This window comes from Micropterus salmoides, unplaced genomic scaffold (genome assembly GCF_014851395.1).
Source record: "Micropterus salmoides isolate LMB-PRFRI ecotype aquatic unplaced genomic scaffold, ASM1485139v1 Ms_hic_scaffold_12, whole genome shotgun sequence".
NCBI classification, from domain to species: Eukaryota; Metazoa; Chordata; class Actinopteri; order Centrarchiformes; family Centrarchidae; genus Micropterus; species Micropterus salmoides.
This window is the reverse complement of record NW_024040263.1, coordinates 10,682,927-10,701,311: the sequence shown is the minus strand read 5'-3', so window position 1 is coordinate 10,701,311 and position 18,385 is coordinate 10,682,927. Positions and strand designations below refer to the sequence as shown.

The following is an 18,385-nucleotide window of genomic DNA, read 5'->3' as shown; positions in this document are numbered from 1 at the left end:
ATAAAGCCGACTCGGCGCTGAATCAACTTCAGCCAGCTGATGCGACACCGGCAAACGCAGCGATAGTCCAGCGCAGAGCTGTCAAAGGAGAACGCGAATGTATCGGCTACAATTTTGATGAGAGGATAAGGACGGACTTCTTCTAGGCACGAAAAGAGAAAAAAAAACTCAATGAGAGGGAAGTGCGGGAACAGCAGTCAGGTAAACATGTGTTCTCTCCTCTCCAAGTCTGATGTCAGCAGATCATAGGCTAGCCTATATAGTCTAATGTGCAGCTGCCGTGCATCTCTTGTCTGTCCCAGTCTTGGTTGCTTGCCAGACTGTGACTGAACAATGTCGAGTGAAAAACAACTATTTTTTACACTTGATAAACGCAAACGGGCCGCGGCGTTTTTCAACTGTAGCACGGAAAGATGGCCTCATTGCGCGTGAATATATGCGCGTGCACAAAATTAAACTGGCGCATTCCAGCAAGAAACATCTGTGGGACCAGTCCAGACAGGACGTCAGGGCACTCCTCATAGCCTACATCATTTAAAAACAAGATCAAGAACAAGAACAAGTGAAGTTTAATTACAACTCTTGACTAATGCAAGATGGGAAGCAGTGGATTCACAATGACTATTGATATGCTGATTAGCTGCACAGACTGGGCATTATGGATGCACATCTCACTAAATAGGCTAATAAGCATCACATATTCAGCCAAGTCATTTTACAAATAGTATTTTATATTATGAAAATGTATTGAAGGAAATCCTGGAGGAGCCAGTTAGAATGTGCCTGATGCAGCTGATAGCATTAATATATAGAAAATATCTATAATTTGCAGGGGCTATGCTGACGTTTGTCAGTACAGTAGATGCTGGATCATCAGCCAGGACAAGAACAGACTCCTGCCAGTCAGCCAGTACAAGCACAGCTGATCCACATCCAGCCGCAGCCTGTAAGAGCAACAAACCCAGTTGCTGCTCCACCAAATGACCCAGCAGATTGGCCCCCAGCCCCATCAGACTTCAAGAGGAGTGAGTTAGTGTGCAGAGGTCCATTAAAACCAGCACCGGGTTTTTCTAGAGGAGGTTTCTATTCAGACTTCTTAAAGAGGGAGGATTGTAGTGAGAGCATTGTGGTGTCAGGTGTGACCCACCCCCACACACACAAATAGGAAATATCCACTTGTTCTCCTAGGACGTTGCGTTTTCCTTATTGTGATTCATTATAATTTATAGATGTTTTGTTTCCAGGATTGTAATCTTCTGACTGGCCACTAGAGAGAGCGCTTTACAAAATAATCGACTATATGAAATCAGCCTTACACTAATGTCTGTGATGGATTAAAACCGATTAAAACAGTGCCTTCAGTGAACAAAAAGACCATCCATCACTTTTTCTGTTCACCTGTAAAGTTGAGTCTTTATAAAAGCCACAGTGAGAAGGTTGATGACAACACCGGTGCTGTAGAAAGGAAATATCATACAGCCAAAACTTCTCAAGACTATTTTTATTAGTCCCCTCACGACAGAAACATTGGTAAAATAAAACAATCATGTCTTACAAGCACAGAAATGCACTCCTACAGTACAAGAGGCACCTGTTTGTTTCTTACACAGAAAGCTGCATTGTTGGGGAGGATTCCTTGCAAGGACATTATGTGAGGTTTAATAATAATGACATTGGAAAAATAGGGTGAATAAAACGTGGTACGTTTACTCATGTGAAATTAATCCAACATATATAGCACATAGTGATGTCATCATCTATAACAAAGTTTACATATTTTTTTCCCTTGCTTTTGTCAGTGTATAATCTGTTTTTTAAAGGTCATAATTACACTTTCTAATGAAAAAATAATATAATGTTTACAACAAATATGTAATGTAACATTTAGTAAAACTGAAAATAGTACTCAATATAATTTCACAGAAGCAGACAAAAAGTGAAAGTGTAATAAGTAAGAGAGGTGCAATAAATATATTAAATAAAGTAGTGTGTAGTGCTCATTTTAAATATTTTAATAATTCAGTCACAGATAAATAATACAGTTTACCGGTGGCTCAACGTGTATGATTTTTGACTTGAAACTAAATTCTATTTCAACTAAACATGAAATACATCTTATTGTAATAAATGAGTGGCTTTTGTGTCAAAGAACTGGTGAACATGGTGATATAAATCTATATAAATACCACAGCTATAATATCTAAATTTGAATTTTTGTTCTTTCTGCCAGTGTAACATATTCAGTGTAAAACTTCATAACTCATATCCAATGAGAAAAAAATGGGTCCCTCAAATAGTGACACGAATTTAATGACCCAAACATGACATCAAGCTAATATACTCTCACAAGTCATTTCTGTCACTTTAATTGAAGTTGTTGTCATTGTCACCCTTAAAAGTGAAAATGACAATGGTTAAAACATATTTTATTAATTTAAGTATAATTAGTATTTTAGACTGATGGTGTAACGACTTTAAATTCTCGGTATCTTTGGCAGACTTGAGAACAAATACAGTATTTAACCAAATTAGCACCTAAAACATTTAAGATAGATGGAAAAATGTTTTGCATATCAAAACCTTTAGTGATGTTATGTACAATAACAATGTGAGAATATTCTGTGTGTGAAACACTTTACTATTATGTCTACGCTAAAAAAAACAGTGATGTCAGGGCAGATCATGGTCAAGCAGAAACAAGCAGGGAGAGCAATGGTACAACTTCACTTTGAAACAGCTGTGATTCATCATATAAAAAATATCTGCATGTCTGTAGATAGATAGACCATTTTTTATTTCACCTGATCTACTCGTGGGGGTTTTGGTGTTGATTTGTTAAACTTTATCTGTGGTGCACTCTGGGTCAGTGGGATTCCTGGACAGAAACCACACCTTCATCGGTTCCTTCTTTCCTTTCATGGTGATGGGGCCCCGATACTCCAAATGAAACTGAGGGTCGGCATTCTCAGTAGACTGCAAACACCTGCGATACAATGTCAACGCAATCACAAATCTTCACTCACGCTGCACAGCCACAGGGGATTTTGTGACTTATTGTATTTTCACTATAACTCTTATAACATTTTTGTATCAACATCAACACCTCATGGTTTATGTTTAAAATGGATTCCAACCATGATGTTTAACCAAGCTGCACAGCTCCTTCAAAGCCACCTACTTTCTCAAACAAACAAAAAAACAGGTGACAATGTGCTACTGATATGAAATAAGGAGGTACTTCTACCTACCGGCAAGTATATTCAGAGACATTTATTTTCCCCTTTTCACCAGTAGTTTCTGTACGACTTGTGAGGTTGACTGTATTTCCAAAAAGGCAATATCTGGGCATCCTCTGGCCAATCACCCCAGTCACCACTTCACCTGTATGGATCCCAATAGTAATCTGCAAAAAAAAGGGGAATGAAAAAGGAGACTCTTCCTCCATATGTCAGTTTTAAAATTAAAGTTCAATAAATATGCCAAAGATATCACTATTTCTTTTAAAATACTGGTAAAACCCAGCTTAAATATTTATTATCTGCTGATATAGTGCTGATCAATTAGTCTGTGGTAAACTCATTGCTTAAAGGAGGACCCCATTTATCTTCTTCAAAATGCAATGCTTATGTGTGAGAAAAATTATCATAGCACTCGGATAAACCTGTGTAAATGCTACATCAAGGACTAATGACTTGTGCTCCAGAGAGAGAGAGAGAGACGGGGGGAAATATTGCAAGCAGCTACCCAGCTGAATGCTTCTCTTGGTACATATTCTTAAAGCTATCGACTGAAAAGGTGCAACATTTGGTGGGTGGATAAAAGGTTAAGTTTGCCAGATATCACTCCATGTACAAAATTAGATTATTTTTTTTTAGGTTTGCAATAAAGCTATTCCAAAGCAAGCCCTAGGCAATCTGCAGACTAATATTTACACTTGAACTTGTAGGCACTTCAGTGCTTGTTGTCTTCAGGGCATGAACACGTTGTGAGTGTCTGGGACAAATGAAAATTTATTCTTAGACACAGGATCGTGAGATGATTTGAGTTTGTTTCTGCTGCTAAAACGGACTCCTCTTCAGCCAGTGCCATGTCTCAAAATAAACAGCCTTTTGTTAACCAGACATCATTTTCCGAAGTTAAGTCTCAACAGTCATTGATATAATAACAATCTCCAGCAGTCAGTTAAACAAAAGTCTGCTGTTTTTTATCCAACTTTTCACAACATATTACTTCAGCATAGAAATATGTCCAGATGCACAGAAACATTATTCTAAAATTAATCAGCAAAACATGTCATATTAGGCTAAATGCCAATTAGCAATATTTGTCAGCTGCAAACGAGTTCTGGCACTCAGTAATTTAACATATGAAGCAATATAAGAAAGCTGACAGAGCTCCAATGTGCATAAATTATCTGTCCCAAAATAACAGACGCATCGCTAAAAGAAAAGAAAAAAAATGTCAAGGAAAACTGAAAATCATGACAACATATGGGGGGTCAGAAATATCAAGAAATACTGCTAATTGGCACACAAACCTGCCACTATAAAAATGTCATAGTGAGATTTTTCATCAGTCTATGATGTCATTTGGACAGTTACTCAAATAAAATGTTTTTATGCTTAAACATGTTATGATCATAAAAGTGTGTTTTATCAGTATGAGTCCAGCACGGAGCACTGCCGAAGGTGCCCTTGAGCAAGGCCCTGAACCCAGCTACACAAAGGCTGCCCACTGCTCCTTAATTAGGATTGGTTAAATTCAGAGAACATATTCCGCATGTGTTGTTCTGTGTATAAATTGTATGTTTTTTCATATTTCTCCCAATTTGCCAAAGTACCTATGGACGCCAGTCTTTTTCACTGCAGAGTCTACAGTTACACTGGGGACGGCTGCAGACACCCGCCATGTGTTACATCTATAATAAGGTTCACCTGGAGGAGGGAGTGCTCAGGCCTTTCTACCCAATCAAACAATAAGTGCTGCGGCACCGTCAGTGCCTTCTTTGAAACCGAAGCATAAACAAACTTTGATTCACTAAAATTAATTTCAAAAGGGATCAAAAGTACAGTTTTGGTACATGATACCTGCACTCATTTGTAAATGAGTGTGAAGCATAAGACGGGTCGTCCTTACATTTAGTAGATATTGCCAAAAAATGAAAGAATATAATATGCTATATATTACCTTCTTTTGGTGTGTGCTCAGTGTAGCTTAGCATGTGTACAATACATACAAATAACAGTATTTAGTATTAGACAGTTTTGACTTTCATCACTCAGAATTTTAACATATAGCTAGAAAGCACCACAGAAAGCATTTCTGAAGACGAAGAAACTAATCAAACCTGTACTGGTTCATCATCCACTTTGACTTGTCCGGCAATCTCCAGCATATCAAGAGCGAGGTGGCAGATTGACTTGGCGTGGTGTGTGCACGGCTCTGGTAGGCCGCTCACTGTCATATACTTATCACCCACTGTTTCCACCTGTGTGTGTGCACATCAAAAAAACAAATTTTGTCATTCTTCACATGAATTACAACCTATTTTGCTTTTGGAAAATGGAAAATGGTCTGTTCCTGCTGTGCTACAAAGGCTTTTTTTTGAATGCACCATGAAGCTAGAAATAAACTGAAACACCCCGAAATAAACACTTAAACACTTACATCAGCTTTAAGACATGCAGGGCCTCTTTGAGCCCCGCTAAAACCTAGGACCACCTAGCCATTCAGCTTGTAGAGTAAATATTACTTCTTTTGGTGACCCAGTGCCTGAGGCATATCCCCTGGAAGTGTCTGGGTCTGTTTGACTTCTTAAAGTGCATTCTTGTCTGAAAGCCTGGAGTGTAAATCTGCTGCACGAGGCCTATAAAGTGGTGCAGTCCCTCTGTAAAACTACACTGTGTTAGTACAACTCTTTTAAAAACTCCAGTTAATTGATATAAATACTCTCTTACTGACTTGTATGTGCATATTGCACAACATTATTCACCAAGAGAGTTGGTGTGCTTCACTGGTGCATTCAAGCTGAAGAACCAGCAAAGAACATACTGAAGATTTTAGATTGCAGACTTTGCTGCATAGATCTTTCTGTTTTTATTCCTTTACTGAGAGAAATGTACACAAATGCGTGATATACTGTCATCGTAAAATTCTTGCTTCCGACCTTGTATACATAAGGGTTATTCCGAGAGTCTGTCAAGATGTCAAAACGTGTGTAAACATCGTTGAGCAAGTTGACTATCTTGATGGCTCCCTCGGCCGAGGCGTGCTTGCTGCAGAAGGCATTGAATCCTACGATGCCACTGAAGAGGATGGTCACGTTGTCATAGCGTTTCGCCGGGACAGGCCGTTTGTGCCGCAGCTCGTTGGCAACAGATGGCGGCAGAACGGAATAGAGCAATCTAAAAGGAAGAAGAGAAATGAAACGAACATTTTGAGCAAAAGAGTAGTTATGGTGTACTTAAGCGGCAGAGTAATGGGCTGGTGCTGCCAGACTGGAGTCCATCCTTTGGATCAGAATTTTATTTGCTCACCCACCACCTTTTGGTCATTTCGCTATGCAAGCTGCTCTCAGATGGGAGTGTGTTGTTTCTATGGTAACTGGTTAGATCATGGCTGCCCGTTAAAAGCAAAATACCTTCCATGCTGCATCATAATTTGAGGACACATGATACATACAGAACAGATAACAGTCACCACACAAAAATCTATACACGCAAATAGAGTATATTTACCTAGGGGATGAGACTACGCATGTTTATCTGTAACATCTTTAACGGTCCACATATGAGGTGTAGTGTTTTTCTCTTAGTAAGGCACACGCCTGAACAGCAGCAAAAAAAGCATAAATGTGTGTTTTCATTATCAGAAAACAGTGTTGTAAAGCTCTTAGACGGCAACGAGAGTGCAGCAGCAGTTCTCTTAAATATTTAGAGAGGAAGCATGATGTCTAATCAATGTTCGGAGCCCAAGGCAGTCTGAGACTGGAGAATAGCGAGAATGGTAATATAGTGATCCACCAGCAGAGTGAAAGTCTTTTCCTATGAGAAGATTGGGCTGCAACAGCAGTCTTAATAAAGACCACGCTCCACCTCCATGCTCCTCTGCAGCTGTCACCCACTGCTGTGCCAAATTACTATGACAAGCCCTTTTCTAAAAGCCAGAGTTAAAACCAACTGAGTGTCTTCACCATAACAGGGACTGAAGAGTAGCTTGGGCAAATACCAGCTTGGATACAACAACAGATTCTGACCCTAGGTGGTCCTACTCTCTTGTATCCTCAACATAACTGTATGGGTCTAAGACCTGTTGTGTCCTGCTGTATCTGAGTTTCTTGTATCAAGTCCGTCCTTAAAAGGGAATACTTGAACAGACTACTCTTTTTATCTCCCGAAAAAGCAGACTGATGAACAATCTTTGCCAATCATTTTTACAACAAAGGAGATTAAACAAAAATAACAGCAATGGTATGATACATTAATTGTAGTGATTTTGAGGTTGACTCACAACTTGCAGATATTAACATAATACAGCTGTGGTATATAATTATATACAATTAAGTCATTAATAATAATTAACTGTAATACACAATCTTTTAATCAATCAATCACTAGAGGGAGACGTTTGTAAACACTGCAAAATTTGTGTGAAAGAAAAAACAAGTTATTGCTTAAAGCAGTGGTTCGCAACCTGGGGGTTGGGACCCCTCCAAGGGGTCACAAGATACTGTACAATGCAAATTTATATTTCTGGTACGTAACACTATGACATTTATCTGATCTTTGCTTTTTACTAGGTACCTCAAAATTATTCAGATTAAACTGTTTTAGAAGGTAAAAAAAAATCCTTGCTTGAACTGCTCACAGATCATACTATAGAAATTTTGCAAGCTGACATTGCTTTGTTTTAAAGGGTCACAAGCTTAAAGGTTTGGGAACCACTGGTACAGGGTAGTTAAAGTATATCCTTAAGTGTATTTGCAATTTTTACATTGCTGAGGTTGGATCAAATAAGTATCTAGCAGGTCTGAGGATCATTTCTTAAGCTACATTTAAACTACATTTTCATGATACATTAATGTGTGTTATAATTCCTCTACTGTTTCTGCGAGATGTTTAGTGTTAGGAACTCATTAACTGAAAGATGAAGCTATGGTTTACACCGGATATTTAGGCCAACTGATTAAACTAATCTAGAAAAACAGTCAAACCTGTCTGTCTTTTTCTTCTCATCCTCCAGGGCCCGGAGTGTGTGCTGCAGACGATCTGTCAAGATTTCCAGCTCTTGGGTCAGCTTGTACTCCTCACGAAACTGCTCGCCCAGTAGCACCAGGTCACGCGTGGCATCATGTAGCGGGATGTCACTCAGGTATAGCCCCCTTCGTGTGAGATCATCCAGGTTCATAACACTAGAAAAACAGTGACACAGCGAAAATAGCTGATTTGTGCCTAAGGAAAACTGCATCCTTGTTTTTTCTTGGTCAGAAATCATCGTAAATTAAACAGAACATAAAGGATGAACAACCAACAATGAGATCATCATTGTCCTTTCCGGGCTGAGTCTACTGTGTCCAGATACATGTGCCTCTTGCACTGTGAGGTCAGACGCTCACACACAAGCTTTGCTTTTCTGATTCAGCCCGTTATTTCCTGTCAGACAGCGACCTTTGAGTCTTCGATCTGTGAGAACAAGATCTTTTGAACCCTGCTCGCCTGGGTCTGATGTTTCAATGGAAATGTCTGAATGGTTATATAAGGGCCACGTAGGCTAATGGAGGTCACAACAGAAGAACCAGTGTAATTACCAGCCCTGAGGTTTTTCTCTGACCATGTACCTCTACATTTTTTGTTTATGTTAATATAAAAGCTAAATATATTTGAGCTTACTAGTTAATGGTTGATTATTTGACTGTGTAACTGCATGGAAAACATTTATTACCCTTGAATTTATTGCTAAAAATATATGCTGTTAAAGGATAAGTATATATTCTACATTGTTCTTAATGTCAACAAATCCCTTTTAAAATATGAAAACCAGCAATGAATTTATCCTATATATATTATTTGTGAAGCCAAAGCCTGATACATCATATTTCTCTGTGCCTTAGTGTCCACTGCTGTCAGAAAAACTTTTAAAGGGGTAGTCCACCAATTTTAGAGATAAAGATCATGGCCCGTATTCATAAAAAATCTTAATGCAAAGAGTAGCTAGAAAATTCTTAGAAATGTGGGCGTTTACTCTTACAATTGAAGAAAAAATCCTAGTAAAGAAAAAAGTAATTCAGAAAGCATCTTAACCCTTAAAAGAGGTCTTAAGGTCAAAATTGTTAGGAGCAAAGACGCGCTAACAACTCCGACACAGCACAGGAATGCCATAGCGCCAGAAATGAAAGTAATCACTACATTACGATATTTGGCAACTGGGAAAATGCAACAATGCAGCAGTGATGATTTGGGTCTGTCACAACCTTCTGTAAGCAGGGTGATCACACAAACAATTACAGCACTTTCAGAACCTCTTATTGTGTCGCAGTTCATTTCGTTTCCACTGGACATTCCCACCTTGCAAAAAACTGCATTTATGAATATAGCAGGCTTCCCTGGTGCGCACAAGCAGGGGGAATGAACCGGTAATAGTTTGTGTTATATGCTCCCACGTCTGCTTCTTGCCCCGTGCTGTGACAGCCGGCCGAATTTTCCTTTTAGAATAGCCTTGTGTTCATCCGCTAACTGGGCTAACAGCAAACACTGTTCCTCTGTCCAGTTGGGCTGTCTCGCCCTTCTTGGCTTTGATTCCATGTTTGATACATTCAAACATTCAAACCACCACTTAAATAGACATGCCAGCAATCAGTGTAATTGGAAAGAGTGGAACAATTTTTATCATTCTAAGCCAATCAAATACCTTATAGGAAATTAACAGCATGGTAAATAAAAAACAGGATCTATATACACATATATAATGTGTGTGTGTGAGAACGGTCAAATAGGAAATATTACGCATGTAATTTCCAAAGTGAAGGCTTAGAATAGAACCTATACTTAAAACCACTCTTTTTGTTCCTTCTTGGACAACCAACCAATCACAATCTTCAAAAGATTGTGTCATACATAGCAATGGGGTCAACCCCGCCTCCTCACTAGCTAAGACTCCTATGTAAAGGTTTTAAAGCTAAATTAAGAGTTTCCTAAGAGAATTCTTAGAATCTTTATGAATACGGGCCCAGTTTACATGTGACTCTGGAGGAGCTTTCTAACATCTTAGATATAAATTACCCTGATGACATAATCATGGCTATATTGGATTATAGTTGAAACATAAAATGTATAACAGAAGGGTTTTACAAATTGGGGATGTGGAGTTTGATAGGAATGGACATTTGATGGACAGGGAAGGTCTATTATGAAGTTGAATTATGGAAACTTTGGGATTAGTACCAGTGTTTTTGAAACCATACTAACCTGTTTCTCAAAGTCCCCCACCTTTATGAAAGTGCCTAAATTTGCTACAATGCCCTTTTTAAAGCCTCATAAATGAGGCACACCATTACGCTGGGTGACACATTCCTTTTATTATGGTGAACATGGGCACTGTTTACACTGTTTATTTTGAGTCCAATCCCAAATAAACTGCCCTGCTGCCATAAATACTTGGTGTCACATCCGCATCTAGAAATAGTCCCCAACAAATTTACTATTCGCTCCTGCTTGTGTACCATTTTATATAATCTACTGTACCCACATGTTTTAATTACTAAATCCATAAAAAAAAATGAAAGAACACATTTGTGACACATTTTTTAAGAGTTAGGTCTTCATTAAGAACAAATCGCTTTTGGGCTGACATCACAGAGTAAGGAATGAAAAGCACTGAGAGAAGGACACATACATAGTTAACCATCCTGCTTGTAACCTCCCTGCATATTATCAATATAGTGGTACAGACAAAACACTAAACAAACACAAACACTGTTGAGACGTTATGAGCAACTGTAGGAAATTGAAGCAACTTAACAATTTTAGTTAAACTTGTGGTTTATGTATGTAGTATGTTTTTATTTCTATATAGATAGAAGAGCAGTGGTATTCGCCAAAATAGGCTAAACCTTGGAAGTTCGAATTTAATTCACCATTCAGTGCAGGGCTAAAAGAGAATCTATGTGTATTGGTGTGTATATTCAGTCTGTACTTCTGTCAGGGCAGACTGCACTGTGGGTTTACCTGGGTGAGCAAAGAAAAAGGATGTTCTCCGCCTCTGGCAAGTAAATCATCTGTCCTTTCAATCTCAGACAGCTGATCTCAACCCCCGTCAGCTCGTCCTCGTTCTCTACGGTCTCCACATTCAGCAGGCCCTCCTGTCAGGATTGCACGACACTTATGAATATTTCATTATATGGTTTTCTTTAAATCTGCTTAAGCTCAATTCACTCTTTAGTTTTAAATCTGTATGTTATCTTCTTTTTTGCCTTAAGTGTCACATGCCCATCCACCATTAGAGAGAATTAGTTCATATTTTAAGTGTGTAAAGTACAACGATCAATTTTTTTTTTCTTGCATCGTGTATTGTTAGTCTCTCCACAATAAGTACAATCTACTTTTTCAATCTGGATTTTTTCAAGGCCCTGCAGCTATTATTTTAACACCGAAGCATTTTTTGTCTCATGAGTACACGCAGGTGTGCGCATGTAACTGATTTCTATTCTTATTGTACTTTTCCCTCCTGAGTTTTCATTTGATTTTACACTGACATCTTTGTTTCTCAATACTTTTTACTTCTCAATACCTTCATCTTTCTACTCTGTCCTTTGTACGTTTCTCAGTTCTCCCAGAACTATCTATCTTGCATGTCAAGTATAAAGTTGAGTTCTTTATTCAGGACATTTGCACTCTTGTATCCACGTATACAATGAAATATAAAATGCTACATATGAGTTTGTTTAATTGATTCATTGTTTACATGCTCAGTAATCTCTGCATGTAAACAAGTTCATCCTCATTAACAGTGTTGATGAGTCAAAATACACTATCACGCAGCTGCTAAAAATTTCAGTGGGACATCAATATTAATATATAAGACTATAAACACTCGTCTTCTTCACATTGTTTTATGTACAATCAAACCATGTTTTGATAATTTAGACCAGGGTGTGATCTGCCTCCTGGGGAAAAAATGTTCATTTAAGAAAAGTCATCCGTGTACTGTGACAAAAATTAAATAATATATCATATTTACCTTGCTTCGCAGAACGAAGACGGTGTTGATGTGGGAGAGGATCCCATGAAAACTGAAGTCAATGTGAGGACGGACCAAAGAAAAAACTGAAGGGAGGATACAGGTACCAGGTTGGAGCTGGGAATAAAATAAGATATGTATATTTCAGTTTCATGAGATTAGAAAAAATTGCCTGGTTGTCTACGCATATAATAAATTTCTGCTGCATTCTGGGCATCCAGACCAAGTTTGAGACAAATGCAAGTCCTACTAAAATATAATAAAGTGCTCACTTGATGAAACTGTGTTTGTGGCATGTAAAACGGACTTTTGCACAATTAAATGTGAATCCACACCTGAGGCAGGACTCGATAAATGGCATTCCCGCACTGTGTGAGCATCAGGTCTTTGTCAAACATGAGGTGGAACGGGAAGGCCTTGCAAAACGTGTATGGGCTGATCCGAGTCTCCTGTGTGCCGTTCTCTTCGAAGCCATCCAGGTCCTCGTAGAACGCCTCTTCCTCCGAGTCCTTCTCCTCAATCAGAAACTTGATGTGGTCGCACTCCTCACTTTTTGGTTGGATCATCTGCATCAGATGAAGTTACATAATCGATCGAATATTGATGTTATTGTGGCAAAACTGACATAATTAAGCTGAAATTAAGTTAAACGGGCCTATTGTGTGTCACAGTTACAGATATAAAATGTTTTTATTAAATATTTCATCATTACAATATACGTGTCATTAATATTATCCCATTAATTATATTAACGACCTAAAGTCTATTATTATAGAATTAAGACAGTGTAAAATGACATTCAGTGGGTTTATGGGCATAAGGCATGCTGACGTCAAGCTGCTGTCTCTGCACCCTGTTGCCACAGCAACAGAGGCTAATATTTCCAGAAATTGGGTGTCACATTTGGAGCGTCTGCCATTTTCTGTTCTTTCATTACACACACAATTGCTGAAAAATATTACCCTGTCTGTACAATATGATTAAGTTCCTGAGAACGCCTATGAAACGAAGAGGAAACTCTGGCCAAAGTGCAGGAGATGTCTTCGGAGAATAACATGCCACAGTTATTGGTGCAGATTACAGGGTGTGGTTTGTGGGCTGCACATTAACATACAGATACAAATATGCTGATAGTTTATGACTTATTCATACTAGTTTAGACAAAACCTGATTAGTGTGGTCGCGTAAATGTGCAAAGGTAAAAAAAATTGTGAATTATCTAATAAATGTGCAGCCAATGACCAATTTAAATTCATCTACAGTTTGACAAAGTTCAAATAAAACCATGGAAGGAAAAAACTCCCTGAAAGACTCCCAAGCTAGAGACACTATAACTTAGATCTAAAAATATCCTCTGACTCACAAAATTCACTGCTGAACTGCTGTTGTCAAAGCGCAGCACTGTTCCTGTTTGGGTATTTTCGAACTTTGTGTTTAATCTTCTCATAATCTTCACAACCTCTTCAATGTATATTTTGAGACGCACAATCTGACACAAAACATTACAGGGACTAAAAGGCTCAATTAAATGGTGAATTTAACAAATTAGAGAGGAACAGGGGAAAATGTAAAGCCATCTTCATTCATTATCAGTAGCAGAGTGTGAGCCATCAGAGATGTGGGTTCACGGTGCACAAGACAAAAGAACAAAAACAGCAAAGCAGACCTTCATCTCTATCTCTGTTCCATGGATTTGTTGAGCGACAGTTTTAATGATGCCAATCACAATGTCTTGCAGGCCTTCTCTCTCCGAGTAGTAGTGAAGAATCAGATTGTTCCCCTTCTCTGCATCGGTGCAGCGAAACGAGGGAGCCCTCATCCCGGGATAAATGGTACCTAGGTGGTCATGTAGAGCATCCAAATTCTGAAAAGTAAGATTAAAGATGAAATATGCAAAATTCAATTACAGCACAGTTAATTAAAGGCTGGCTGAGGTATAATACTTTGGATGATGATGCTGTACATTATACATGAAACCTGCTCCAGCTATTTAGTATTGCACATCCCTAAAGATAGGGGACTTGTGAGAGGCAGAAAATCAGTGTTCAAAATTGAAGCAGCAGTGGCTGAGATACGTTGACTTTTAGCAGGCACAGCGCTGTTACACTAAATTACATGTATTTTCTTAACTTATCTTTAAAATTAATAAAATGAATATTTAAATACACAAAAAATGTTGGCAATGTGAGCAAGATGGATGTAGAGCTAAAAATTTCTGCCTAACTGGATTGTCTCTATATTGCCTTGAAAGCATAGAGCATTTCTGTTGAAAAGTGAACCGAGCTCACTCATCAGTCGATCTCTCTTTCCCTGCAATCAACTTAAATAAATAATAATCCAGCCAGATCAACCAAACAAGATGGTATTTCTTTAAACAGAATTAAAATGGCAGTGTTCAAAATTAATGGATGTATTGGTCTAAACCAGTGGTTATTAAACAGGGGGGTCGTAGAGCCACTTCAGGGGAGGTGCTCGGATGCTAGCAAGGCTATTTTGCTAACCTCAATCTTGTCCCATTTTCCTGGGGTGGGAGGGGATGTACTTTTTTTTGCCGCTTGTACAAACTCTTGTGGGTAAATAATAAGCTACCTCTGGATTGAAAAATGTTTTAGAATCAGATTTTGAAAGTATCATAATCAAGCAGACGTGCTAGTCGCCTTCCCCAGCATAATATCAGTCCTGTTTTATCAGGACTAGCATTTGGAAACCGTCAACGAAAGGGAAACAGTACAAACTTCTGTTATTAAAAAGGCTCAGCCAAAATTTAATTGGCACCATGTCTTGTCCCAAGTATGGGTCAAGTTCCAAAAATGCTGGATCCTACAGTTCCCATATGCTAATAATAGTTAATATAAAATGCTCACATCTTTCAAACTCCCCCAGTTATTAATACAGGCTTTCTGTGAATAATTCAAAGTCTGAACCACAAACTGAGATGACCCTGATGGCATCATCAGGGGTTATTTTCTTAGACTTGACAGAAGACATTATACAACTGTTTTCACTGGCTGAGCAGTACTCCAGTACCCCTTTAAATGTTACATTTTAACAAACTATTTTAGTTAGTATTACCGTTTAGCTGTCCATGCATATAGGAGAGAGCCTACCTGCAGGAATTCACGAACATTTGATCCTAACACTCGCAAGATAGTGTCATATCCCGACTCTTGGCAAAATTCAAAGAACATCTTCCCAAACATCTGCAAGATGTCTCCCGCATCGATCTCTGAAATACAGAAAGGATTCTCATCTGTACCTCAGTTTGTGATACCAATTGTTATTATGCTATAAAGCTCTATTCGTATCATGCACCACAAAATGTGGCAATTTTTTTTCCAGTAATTGTTTTTTAAAAAGCATGCTGTCACTTACTGAGAACTTTACTTGCAGCAGCGACAAGATCGTATGTCTTGCCATCTTCATATATGATTCTAACCAGGAACTGACCCTCAATATCAAGCTGCGCCTCTCTCCTGAAAACAAAGTGAAGTCATCACTCATGAAATGTCACAGCAGAGGTAAACAGTCAATATAGGCAACTTGTTCAAGCAACCAGTGGCTTTTCTATTGTTGCTTAAATCACAGACAGACTTCTGTTTACAGGAATGATTCGATAACAACGGCCTTATTTGTGGCCAGTCAGAATGAGCCGTCTTGATTTACATTACAGTGGCTTAAAAAAGGTTAAAATATTGTTTTGAAGCGGTCATGTGGTTTAATAACTACACTGAACAACATACTTAAACAAGTGCAGGTTTAGATCTACAGCAGGTCCTTTGGTAAAAAGCACAGCTCCAAGCTCAGAGTGCCCTTTGCTATTTATACATTTGACAATCGAATAAAATTGTCAGAAAACTTAATGAGGTTCTGATTACTTCTGTTTCACTGAGAAAACAGAAATGATTTACAGGCCTGACCAGAAGCTGCCATTTTATCTAAACCTATAACAGCTGAAAAAACATACCAAGCCTTGAAAACTTTTGTAAAGAAAACAAGAATTCATATTGAAATTGTTCACCTCATCAAAATCTGAAAACAGACCAAAAATGATAAATTGTGCAATAAATAACAATGAATTACATTTGCAGAGATAACAAAAGATGCCGCAGAGAGCTCCAGTTTGAGAACATTCACACAAGACAGCTGCTGCTGGTTTTTTTATTTTTTCTAATTCTTTTTTTGGCAGGTTCAAGTCTAGGGCAGTTAAGACATTTCAACATGCTGATAAAATGTTAACATTATAGTGGAATTACATGCATCGTGTGTGTGTGTGTGTGTGTGTGTGTGTGTGTTGGAATGGGGTGTACCACATTCTCCCTCTATTAAGATACAGTCTGACAATGGTGGCATGTAATTAAATTAGTAAAATGACTTATGTACTTTACTTAAGTTTAAGTTAAGCAGGGTGTAGCTACCATTGTGCACATCGAGGTCATGTCCTCTGTATTTTTAGGGGGGGAATTAGCATTTACATTCTGCTTTGATGGACATAGTATACATACTTTAAGTTAAAAAAATAAAGAATAATCATTATTTCCCAACCAGAATTGTAGCCTACTCTTAGCAATCCAGTGAAAATCACACCTAATTTGGTGAGTTTCAATTGTTTCAGATAAAGTTAAAAATTAAGTGTTACTTAATGGGTTGATAAAATCCTCCGACTTCTTATGCTAAATAAACAAATTTAAAAACCACAATTTAAATTGGATTATCTATAAATGCAGTGCCACAAAGCTGAAAACAGAACAGTTACTAAGCTACTGAAAAGTTGATATTTTAGACTCATGACATACTACTACTCATGAAGTACTATTCAAGTGCTATAATTTTTTATTTAATTTTTCACTTTCTACTGCACATTTCAAAGGGAACAGTTGTACTAACAGTTGCACTACATTAATTTTACAGCTAGTAGTAGTTACTTTTTTACATAAAAAATACATACAAATACACAAATTATTACCATATTATAAAATATGTGTACATTGTTGATTACTACCCTAAAAATGTATAAAGCTGTAGAGATTACTTCCACCTCAACCTGCTGCTACATAAAAAATATTACATATACATTAATGCATCACTAATAACAATCAAATAATGTAATATACCAGTAACACATAAGGAGTTCTTTGACTTTGTAATTTGCTGATCATACCTGCACATTTTTACATTGTTGTAATACTACTTTAATACAAGGGATCTGAATAGTTATTTCACAAATGCATCCTAATTATGAGCATTAAACAAATGTTTTCTCAGCTGTATTTCACCCTACAATTATTGGAGCTACTAACTAAAAAAAAGTGAAGTTGCTGTGGGACAGACCTCAAATTGTGATATCTTTTTTTTCACCATCTGAATCTGAGTTTCAGAGGATTAGGGTTAATCATTAGAGTAAAAGCAAATGTCTATCCCTGCTGGCACAGAGCTTGGCTATCCAGTAGCCCTGTCTCGTATCCCTGTTGTGGTCTGGTTGACCACAGAGGAACCTATAATACCAAATGGGCCGAATAGTAAACATATGATACAGAAACTCACTTGATATCTTCCCACACTTCCGGGCCGTAGTTCCTTAAAACGAGGAGCTCCAAGGCGTGATTCACAAAACCATACTGTAAATTTGAGGAAAAACACGAGCAACGTTAATTTTATTTCATGGAAATGTTCCTCAAACATACCTGGTGCCTTGCCATATGTGTGTTTTTATACGAGATATGATATGCTCAAAACATAGGCCTATTATAAGCCTAAAAATACATGCGCATACACATTCTGTTCACCTGTTAATATGCACAGTTCACTAAAAACAGGGAAATTATTGTATAACAGCTACACATCGGGCTCCTAACAGGAAATGTCAAACGCAAATACGCAATGTCGCACGACAAACAGCCTATTTTACCAGCATTACAACAAAATACAAAATCCTCATATACATACCATGATGTCAGCCGCTATTCTTTTTCGTTATTTTTAAGGAAAAACCGTTGAATCTGACACAACCTTCATCCTTTGCTACAGATGCTGTATCTCTGCGTCCATTCCCCCTTTTTCCCCTCAGCTAATCACTGACAGCGAGTCTGTCCAATAGCAGATCAGAGATGTTCTTACGTAAGCCATCCCAGACCAATGAGAACGCAGCTGCGTC

At 38.1% G+C, this 18,385-nt stretch overlaps 1 protein-coding gene across 1 annotated transcript; it reads right to left on the bottom strand.

Annotated features, from left to right (window-relative positions):
• Positions 1-1,486: 1,486 nt before the first annotated feature.
• gucy1b1 (guanylate cyclase 1 soluble subunit beta 1) lies at positions 1,487-18,325 on the bottom strand. The gene is made up of 13 exons (XM_038713324.1): positions 18,178-18,325; positions 17,776-17,849; positions 15,607-15,707; positions 15,342-15,460; positions 13,901-14,098; positions 12,570-12,800; positions 12,235-12,351; positions 11,223-11,356; positions 8,213-8,410; positions 6,167-6,404; positions 5,348-5,488; positions 3,249-3,403; positions 1,487-2,983 (listed from the first exon to the last, which is right to left on the bottom strand). The coding sequence occupies exons 1-13, from the start codon at positions 18,178-18,180 to the stop codon at positions 2,836-2,838; spliced, it is 1,857 nt and encodes a 618-aa protein (XP_038569252.1). The 5' UTR covers positions 18,181-18,325; the 3' UTR covers positions 1,487-2,835.
• Positions 18,326-18,385: the final 60 nt, after the last annotated feature.